We start from the raw sequence: 10,593 nt of genomic DNA on the forward strand, positions 1-10,593 counted from the left end.
GAAATCAGTTTACAATCTAAGGAGGTGAATATGATACGTATACATATAATACAAAGCTGCTATAAATGCTACAAAAGAGGTAGAGCTATTTGGAAAAAAACACTAACACTTTGATGTTTAATTCAACTGACTTGATTAACAACTGATTAGATGAGTAGATAAGGTGGAGGAGAAAGATCGATCATGAGACCTTTCATTGACTGGTGGTATGGTGATGTGATTGGCAATAACTGATAAGACAGAGAGGGAAGAAAAGGCAACAAATCTGGCTTAGATATATCCACTTTGTTATAAAAATTATTGATTATTTACTGAACATGAACATTTATCTTTGTTTTCAAGTCAAGCATAAATATTCCTTTGTAAAGACTTGGAATCAAACATGAAAGATTATTTCTTTCAAATTGGATGAAAGAAATTATTTCTTTCAAATTGGATGTATTTCTCCCAGTAATATATGTCATCAAAATTTGCAGTGGTTTCAGAGAAGGCAGTGAGGGGTAACCAAAAATAGGGACATTGATAATGGTGTAACGCACAGCTGCGGGTTGTCAGTAGCAGGTGATGATAGGTATGTTTTCCCAATACCCAAGGAAGCTGTAGGGGCGGGACAAAGATGATGCCCCTGTGGTCTCCATGTCTCATTTTGTCCATTTTCCTTCAGCTTGGCTTCTACTATAGCCTGATACAAGGGAGGTGGATTTTCTAGGCCCTGAGTCTTGTACACAGGCTTTCCTCTGAGGTAACTGGATGGAACTGCTTGGAAAACGAAGTGAGCTCCTAGCCCTCTTCTCCTCTGTGGCAGATAGGATGCCGCCAGACAAAGAGAAGAGTTGTGCCCCAAAGCTCACTGAGAACCGACAGCCTCTGACAATGGCCAACACAGAGGGGCAGGACTGTATTTCCAGTGTCGTGCATTCCTCCGAGTGTTGAATTGGGACGTGGGGGTGGGGAGGAGGCAAAAGTCTCCTCCTGCCATAGCCACAGGTTAAAAATAATTGTTACCTCATCCCTGGACTAAGAAAGTTCTTTCGGTAATTTAGGAGATGGCAGCAAGCCCCATGGTAAAGAGGGGCTGGGTTTGCTGTGGTGGAGGTCAGCTCTCGTGTTTGCTCTCTCAGCCATGTCCTGGAAGAAGTTGCAACACAGCGTCCCGTCCCGGCTCTGCTCCCTCCTCACAGCGATGGCTAATGCTTCACTAGCCTTTGGGGATGAAAAAGGTTGAACTGGGCCAAAAAGGAGGAGTGAAACCTGCGTGCAACATCTGGGAAACTGTGCGTAGGTTGGGGGTCAGGATGAGGAAAAAGGGACAGGAAAGATGTCCCCACCCTTCTTCTGGTAAGGAAGTCTCGTGATAAGCTCCAGCCACTAGCAGTCCCCGCTGCCCCAGGAGCTTACATAAAGGGACAATTGGAGCCTGGGAGGCCACAGTGCTGACTGCAAGGCTCAGGCTCGGCGCACACCGGGCACCCTAGACACCATGAGTTGGTCCTTGCAGCCCCGGAGTCTAATCCTCAACTTCTACGCTCTTTTATTACTCTCTTCAACATGCCTGGCAGTAAGTGTGCTGATCACAAAACATAGTGTTTGTTTTAGATGTAAAACCGGGAAATAAGAAAGTAGGTGATAGACAAGTGAAATTTCTGTCTTTTTCTCCTTTAGTATGTTGCTACCAGAGACAACTGCTGCATCTTAGACGAACGATTTGTAAGTAGCCTTTATGTTTCTCATTTCATGTTGGAGCCGGAGAGGGGCAGAGGAGTAGAAGCAGTTCTCTCACAAATATCATTCGACACTTGCAACTTTTTAAAAACAGAGTTGCGGGTTTTATCTATTTTTATTAACAGGTAGATTTTAAGTGTAGCATTTATCAACATTTTAATTCACTTCGTTGTTATACTTTCAGGGTAGTTTTTGCCCAACTACCTGTGGCATTGCAGATTTCCTCTCTACTTACCAAACCAAAGTAGATAAGGACCTACAGACTTTGGAAGACATCTTCAATGAAGCTGAAAACAACACATCAGAAGCCAAAGAACTGATCAAAGCACTCCAAGTCAGCTATAATCCTAATGAACCAACAAAACCAAGTGAGAAACTAAACACTCCTCTCTGAGAAAATCATCTGTGAAGTTCTTTTGCTGTTGTTTTAGTTGTCATGTTTGCTTAAGTATTTTTATGTCTCTGATCCGTATTACAGATACGATAGAGAGTGCTACTGTGAATTCCAGGAAAATGCTAGAAGAAATTATGAAGTATGAAACAACGATTTTATCACATGACTCAAGTATTCGGTAAGCATTTTTGTTTTAACTTGCTCTGGAAAACTGATTTAGTTTTTATTTAATATTCCATACTTAGGTGAAAGTGACCTTTTTAGTGTTTTTTTAAAATTCCATCTATAAAATGCAACTGGCATTTTGCCTATCTTGAACACATTGGAGAAAGCTTTTTAATAATCACATTGGAGAAAGGTATTCTAGATGTCTTCAAATGCTATTATGACCATATTTATCTAAATGTATTCTCCCCACTCCCGAATTGTCTCACACCATAAAAATCTAACTCATTGGAATTTGAGTGTTGAAAATAAAATTCTTTTTATAAAAATGGCACAAAATTGGTGGTAAGAAATTAGCAAGCAGGGGCATAGGAAGGCTTTTGGCTATTAAAGTAAATTATATTGAGAGTGGAGCAGAAAAAAACATGTTTTAAGAGACTAAATTTACCAAATATTATAAAGCTACACATTGATAATGGCAGACTGAATTTGCATATTCTCCTCCTTTCATTTGGAAGTGAAATATCTCTGTTAATAACTTACCAGAGACTCATAAACTTTCAGAATATAAGGTCTCAGATGCAGTTTTAGCTTCTTCTCTACTTTTTATTTTTCTAAATTGTTTTCAAAGCAGCATGAGAAATTGAGATAAATGGCTGGAGAGAATTGGCCCAGGAGGGATTTCTCCTCTTTTTGGTATCAGAGGACCACTGTTATTATTGTTATAACTATCATTATCATGATAATCTGCATTGTTATTGCCCATCATTGAAGTTAAGGGAGACTGTTGTGCAGAGATTGTTTAAGACAAAGTGGGAAATAAAAGAGTTCAAATACCCTTCTTTACATCAAAGAAAGACACAACACTTTATGCATTATAGAAATTTTTCTATCATTTCTCAATATTTACATGGAACCCTGTGAGAAACTACAAAAGTATGGGTTTTACTTCCCCCAACCGTACTGTGAAGTTATATAGGAAGTTATATAACTAGAAACATTAAAGAATAAAGGGAAAGTGTCTGTAGTTTTGTTTTATGTATGCTAACATCCTAGATACTTTTCTGTAAGTTAGAAACTGAAGCCCATAAATAGATCCCTAGCAGATCCACAAGTGAAAAAGAACAGTGCTTTGCCACATGTGACCTACTGAACAGGGACCTTCCTGCTTCTTGTCATCAGGAGGTGTTCCTACTAACCAGGTTCATCACTCATACAGGTTGCTGTCCTCTGTCCCTTATGCATAAGGTCAAAATCAAAATGACCACTCACCATGTGTATTGACAAGGGCTTTGTTGTTTTTGTTCAAAGTTGAAAAAAAACAGTCCACATTGTAGGTGAAAAGACTCAGGTCAAAATTATATTCCTGTTTTAACTGATTTTTTGTTTGTTTTTCTCTTTTAAAAAAGCTTAGAATTCTGGCCAGGCGTGGTGGCTCATGCCGATAATCCTAGCACTCTGGGAGGCCGAGGCGGGAGGATCGCTCAAGGTCAGGAGTTCAAAACTAGCCTGAGCAAGAGTGAGACCCCGTCTCTACTATAAATAGAAAAAAATTAATTGGCCAACTAAAAATATATACAAAAAATTAGCCGGGCATGGTGGTGCATGCCTGTAGTCCCAGCTACTCAGGAGGCTGAGGCCGGAGGATCTCTTGAGCCCAGGAGATTGAGGTTGCTGTGAGCTGTAAATACTTATTTTCTTTTAAAATAAGTACTTAAAATAAAATAAAAATTTTAATTTTATTTTTTAAATAAAAATTACTTTCCTGAAAGAAATGTTTATCTTTTGTTGTCTTATTGACCCATTTGTAGGTATTTACAGGATATATATAATACAAATAATCAGAAGATCATGAACCTGAAACAGAAGGTAGCCCAGCTTGAAGAAAAGTGCCAGGAACCTTGCAAAGACACAGTACAAATACATGATACAACTGGAAAAGGTAAATGAGGAGGTCTATATTGGGATTATGTACATCAAAGTAAATATACAAAGTAAAGGAGATTGTATGTGTTGGAATGGATAGGAACAAATTGGAAAGTGTCTAGCCATTGAATCTAAGCATTCACTTGCATAGACTTTTCCTGAATAGCTAAAAATGTTTGAAAGGCATGATGGTATGAGAAGTAAGAAAATACTTCTTGGGAAATGAATAGCTTTCTAGGAGTTAAAGGCTCATTTTCAAGGCCAGCACAGTCTCACCTGGATTTCAAAGCACAGTAAAATTTCTTCTCCTTCTTCAGATTGCCAAGACATTGCCAATAAGGGAGCCAAAGTGAGTGGGCTTTACTTTGTCAAACCTCTGAAAGCTAAGCAGCAGTTCTTAGTCTACTGTGAAATCGATGGATCTGGAAACGGATGGACTGTGTTTCAGAAGGTAATTTTTTCCCCCTCACCATGTGTAGTTAGTAAGTGCCTACCCTGTTTCTACCATGTGCCAGATATTTTTCTAAGCGCCTTATGAGCACTAACTAATTTAACCCTCACTATATCCCTGTGAGGTAGATACTGTTACTACTGCTGTTTACAACAGAGGAAACTGAGGTACAAGAGGTTAAGTAACTTGCCCTGTATTACATAACTAATACCTAACCGAGTCAGGATTCGAACCCTGGGCAGTCTGATTTCAGAGTCTATACTTTGACTTTGCACCTGCTGGCACTGTGGTCCGGGATTCATGATAGAACATAATCATCGTACCATAGTGACGATGGTAGATCAAGTGCTAACGCTAGCTGTCACAACATGATGAAGCCCCCCCTAGAGGATACAGTCGGGCTGCTCCAAAATAAGAGCCCTTTGTTGCCTCTTCCAGCTGCTGATAGCCGCTGCAGACCCTTTACTTTCCTTTACCTTTTGTTTACCTCCTGCCACTGGGACAACCGCTCCTGCAGAGGGCGCTCAGAGGGAGTGAATGACAAAAGCATTGGCTGGCAGACACAGACTGAGCAATCGGTTGACCATTCTACCTACCATCAGTAATATCAAGTGATATCAAGGTTGAGTTCTGAAGTCCTCTAGGTGTCTTTTAAATACTTATTTACCACGTGCCAGGCACTCTTTTAGGTATTTCTCTTATATTCACTCATGTAATCCTCCCAGCAACCCTATGAAGGAAACGTCATTTCTCCTATTTGATAGATGAGGAAACTGAACTAACTTGGCCAAGGTCAGTTAGTTGGTAGTTGATAGAATCATCTTTCCATATTTTTAACAAGATATTGATAACATTTTATTTACATGCATTGATAATCCTTTCTCTCCTTTTGCCCATGCAATCGTGTAATTAGAGACTTGACGGCACTCTGGATTTCAAGAAGAACTGGATTCAGTATAAAGAAGGTTTTGGACATCTGTCTCCTACTGGCACCACGGAGTTCTGGCTAGGAAATGAGAAGATTCATTTGATAAGCACGCAGTCTGCAATCCCATATGTATTAAGAGTGGAACTGGAAGACTGGAATGGAAGAACCAGGTACTCTTTAGAAAGGACTTCTAACTTTTCATTGTAGAAATTATCTGGGATGTGTACTTTCCAACTGTCAATAGACCAATGGCAAAGACAGCCTGACAAAGGCAAAAAGCACATCGAGCCATTTCCCCCAGGGGGGTCAATTTGGTTCTCGGGCAGTCCAGAAAGGTACGTCCTGTTTAGGATTGATCTGCATGTTTTGGCACAATCTCCTTACCCTGGAACCATTCAGAATAATAGCTAATTACTGAGCTTTTAATATGAACCAGAGGCCGGGCGCGGTGGCTCACGCCTGTAATCCTACCACTCTGGGAGGCTGAGGCGGGCAGATTGCTCGAGGTCAGGAGTTTGAAACCAGCCTGAGTAAGAGTGAGACCCCGTCTCTACTATAAATAGAAATAAATTAATTGGCCAACTAAATTAATTGGCCAATACATATAGAAAAAATTAGCCGGGCATGGTGGCGCATGCCTATAATCCCAGCTGCTCTGGAGGCTGAGGCAGCAGGATTGCTTGAGCCCAGGAGTTTGAGGTTGCTGTGAGCTAGGCTGACGCCACAGCACTCACTCTAGCCTGGGCAACAAAGTGAGACTCTGTCTCAAAAAAAAAAAATATGTACCAGAAATTGAGTATGAAATTATAATTTAATCTAAGCCAAACTATTATTTCACCAGGAAGGTACTATTATTAGTCCCATTTTATAGATTCATGTAAATGGTAGAGGTAGGATTTGAACTCAAGTAGTTTGACTCCGGAGCCTGCACTCTTAACAACTACCCTGTTGAAATGCAAAAACAGCCTTTTTATATTTCCCAGTGCTTTAATGACCATCTATTCTGTCAAATCATGGGCTGCCCTAAAATTAAATCAGCCAGCTCCTTTGGTTATCTAGAGCCTTCTCTATTCTCAGAGATATGAGGAGATGTTGAGCCTTGTATGCCTAACTAAAATGCAGAAAAAAATCCAACCTTCTTCTTATGTTTTGGGAATTGAAATATATGGTTTCCAAACACATGAGCTTTCATTTGTTTGTGTGTTTGTTAACCCAGAACGTGCCACAGTCAGGGGAACTTCTCCTAGGAGACTGTCACCCATTTCCCAAGTACTGGGCATTAGGGAAGAAGCTAAGTACTTTCTGGAAATCTCTGTTCATTTACCAAGGCCCATTCTTCCCTCCACACCATAGAATTATGGTTCTCTTTTACAATTTCTTCCAGGAGAGAATCTCTCTGAGTTCCACAGCACATGTGCTATGGGCTACACAGGGACCACTTTGATTTTTTTTTTTTTTTTTTTGCTCTCAGAAAAGCCCTCCTTCCCTCCACTATCAGCCTTGTGTGGGGGTGGGGAAACCCTTCAGCACCTCACCCTTCAGGTGATATGAGTGGCTAACCGAGCTGTGACTCCTCCAAGTTTGGTGCCTTAATTAAGGGTCACTCTCGGTCAGATAACGACTTTGATCTATGATGACGTGTGTGCAATGCCAAACATTTTTTTAAAAAGTTGAAAATATGAAATTAGTCTAATTCATCCACACATCTTGATTTGATCTTAGGATGAAAAAAAAAGCAAAAGACATTCAAGCGGGTGAGGTTATTAGTTCTCACTGGGATGTCTTAAAGACTTCTAAACTCACCCTGGGTGGTATTGATGAGCTCTTGACTGCTTCATACATCCATTGCTTCTTGCCATATTTGCAGAAAACTTCACTCAATGAGCACGTTTTAGCCTTAAGAAGCAAAGTGAATAACTCCAAGCAACTGTCCTATGAAAGAGGGAACTTCTGAGATCCCCGAGGGGGCTCAGGATATGATATCTCTATTCCTTTCTTCACAGTCATGCAGACTATGCCATGTTCAAGGTGGGGCCTGAGGCTGACAAGTACCGCCTGACATATGCCTACTTCATTGGTGGAGAAGCCGGAGATGCCTTTGATGGCTATGACTTTGGTGATGATCCTAGTGACAAGTTTTTCACATCCCACAATGGCATGCAGTTCAGTACCTGGGACAATGACAATGATAAGTTTGAAGGCAACTGTGCTGAACAGGATGGGTCTGGTTGGTGGATGAACAAGTGTCACGCTGGCCACCTCAATGGAATTTATTACCAAGGTATGTCTTTCTTTCTTAGATGCCAATTAATATACAGTACATAATATTTTTATAAAAGGTAATGAATAAATATAAAGAAATGAGAAATAACTAGTGAAGCTAGTGGAGTGGGGTTTTTATCATATGGTTCTTCATTTTAAATTGGAATTGGATAATACCAAGCTTATGCCTAAAACTGGTCCTTCTATAAGAAATCCATCTGCTGCAAAATATCCAGTGGTCTTCCTTGGAACCAAAACTATCACCATCATCGTTGGCACTTTGGTTTATAGTATCTGCTTTAGACATACCATATATATGATCTGGATAGACTAAAATTACCATATTGATGCTTGTTAACACATGAGCCTGGCTCAGCTTCCCATGAGCTATTCGTCAGGTACACCCAGTGAGCACAGAACAGGTGTCTGGAGGAATGGAATCAAGGATGGAGAAGTACTGGTAAGAGTGGAGGTTCATGAAAGCTTGTGAGAAGAGTCTAGTCTGGGGATTGCAGACACTTATTTTAGGATGGGGCAGGGTTAGTCTGTAGTTTGCAATAAGGCTGGAATTGTTTGGAAAACTGGTTTTATTTACAACCCAGTAATTATGTGTGGGGAAGCCCTACTGATGAGCAACCTTACTTCCCAAGAGCACCATCTTGGAGCCAATAGCCAAGAGCCAATAGCCAACTTGGAGTCTTGTCAAAGTTTATTTAAAGTAACCTTTTGGTTTTCACAACATTTTAATTGGAAAGCTCTAACTTATTTTTGCACCAACAAACCACACAATTAGAAGAACGTCTCAGGGCAAGTGCTTGAGCCATATGACCCAGGGTAGACATGTTGATAGCTTGTAGTACACTCCAGTACTGAACTCAGACACTCTCTTACATGATTGCATGAGACCTGGTGCTCTGGGACAAGGAGAAGGCAAATCAACCTAGTCTCCACTTTATATCGGAGATGTCAAATAACATTCTAGGAACATTTCCTAAAGCCCTTCATGCCTTCTTCAATTAACAAGTAAAATTGTGTTTTCAGATAACCTGAGACCACCTGATCAGAAATATTGCACTCCTGCTATTCTAACCTGCCTTAGGCATCCTGAGTCCTGCATGGCTAAGCTTAGGGAGAGAGGCCAATTAGGGAACTTGGGGTTTCATAGCCCTGCTCGTAGTGAATACATTTAAAGTATGGGTGTGACCATGTGGCACAACACTGACATAAGGGGTTGTTTAATAATACATTTATTTTAATTATAAATTGAGATTTTAGGGTTAGTAGATGACACTATAAATTTGATGTAACTGGTAGTGCACTTCATAATAGTTCTTTATAGACTGGCTGAGGTAAGGAAATTCGAGAGCAATAATATGTGTATCTGTGACTTGTCTTAGGTGGCACTTACTCAAAAGCGTCTACTCCTAGTGGTTATGATAACGGCATTATTTGGGCCACTTGGAAGTCCCGGTGGTATTCCATGAAGAAAACCACTATGAAGATGATCCCATTCAACAGACTCTCCATTGGAGACGGACAGCAGCACCACATGGGGGGATCAAAGCAGGTGGGGCCAGAACACAGCGTGGAAATAGAATATGACTAAATCATTCCACCCTGGGGCTGACTTATAGAAAATTAACTGCTAATTTCTATTGATCCACAGAATTTCAGAAATTTTCTGAAAGTTTCTTCCTATTTTCTCTCACCATATTTATTGATTTTAAGTCTTCTATTAAGGATGTTTAACCTTAAATGGAAATTAAAACTCACTTTGGATTATATTTCCAAATCGCTGAAATCAGAGTTATTTAAAAACTGTCAATTTGAGGACATAACATTTTGACTTATTTCCTTCTATAATAATAAAACTTTGTCATTTTTTGCATTTTTATGATCACTTGTCATGTTTGTCTTGATAATTTTAAAATTTTTATTATTTCCTAAATATTTTAGCATATACTAACAAGAGAAAATTTTAGAGTTTTGAATAACTGTTTTCTATCTTATTTCCCTTAAATCATTCATATTCAATTCTTCTTTTTAAACAGAGAATTATATCTTTTTAATATATATTTTGTTTTGTTATATATTCATAGGCTGGAGACATGTAAAAGACCATTTCAAAAGAGATTTGCTTTTTCAAAGGACTTTATACGAACAGAAAAATATATTTTTCCTATGGGACAATGGACTTGCAAAAGCCTCACTTCATTTTAAGAATAAAAAGAGCCCATGTTGAAAACTCCACTAACAGTTTTATGCTGATGATAATTTATCTACATGCATTTCAATAAATCTTTTGTTTCCTAAGACTAGATACTTGGTACCTTTTATTGACTACTAAAAACCACCGTTTTTTCACCAATTTAGTAATTACAGTTGGGCAATTATTAGTAGTTGTTGAGCCCTCACTTTATGCTAAACATTATACCTACGTCTAGGGGAGTTACAAAGGGAATAGAAATGGTTTTTGCCTTCCACGAGATATAAGACAAATACAGGAAAATGCAGCTACCCAGAGTGACAAAATAGCCTATGAAAACATAGAGACAAGTCACAATCACATAACTAAGGTGCATGGTAACCAAAGAGCAGCCGGAGACAGAAAGCTGCTTGGAGATTCTCTCAGCAGAAGCTTTGAGCTCCGAAACCTGCGTTCAGACCTGGTCACTCCAAGGGGACTGCAGCTGGGAGTGGAGAGCTTCAGGGAACCGACTGCTCAGTCCCTCTCTGGTGAACTCT

The 10,593-nt window shown here is 39.7% G+C and overlaps 1 protein-coding gene across 1 annotated transcript; it reads left to right on the top strand.

The window, feature by feature from the left end:
- Nucleotides 1-1,409: 1,409 nt before the first annotated feature.
- FGG (fibrinogen gamma chain) lies at nucleotides 1,410-10,166 on the top strand. The gene is made up of 10 exons (XM_012783640.2): nucleotides 1,410-1,558; nucleotides 1,663-1,707; nucleotides 1,907-2,090; nucleotides 2,201-2,294; nucleotides 4,093-4,223; nucleotides 4,525-4,658; nucleotides 5,572-5,756; nucleotides 7,590-7,867; nucleotides 9,246-9,415; nucleotides 9,948-10,166. The coding sequence occupies exons 1-10, from the start codon at nucleotides 1,481-1,483 to the stop codon at nucleotides 9,960-9,962; spliced, it is 1,314 nt and encodes a 437-aa protein (XP_012639094.1). The 5' UTR covers nucleotides 1,410-1,480; the 3' UTR covers nucleotides 9,963-10,166.
- The last annotated feature ends 427 nt before the right edge of the window (nucleotides 10,167-10,593 follow it).

This window comes from Microcebus murinus, chromosome 15 (genome assembly GCF_040939455.1).
Source record: "Microcebus murinus isolate Inina chromosome 15, M.murinus_Inina_mat1.0, whole genome shotgun sequence".
Classification (NCBI taxonomy): domain Eukaryota; kingdom Metazoa; phylum Chordata; class Mammalia; order Primates; family Cheirogaleidae; genus Microcebus; species Microcebus murinus.

Excerpts from the sequence above, each read along its gene's own strand:
- FGG (XM_012783640.2), top strand. The coding sequence starts at position 1,481 with ATGAGTTGGTCCTTGCAGCCCCGGAGTCTAATCCTCAACTTCTACGCT. Across the intron at positions 2,295-4,092 it reads TCACATGACTCAAGTATTCG|GTATTTACAGGATATATATA; the intron begins GTAAGCATTTTT and ends ACCCATTTGTAG. Across the intron at positions 5,757-7,589 it reads GACTGGAATGGAAGAACCAG|TCATGCAGACTATGCCATGT; the intron begins GTACTCTTTAGA and ends CTTTCTTCACAG.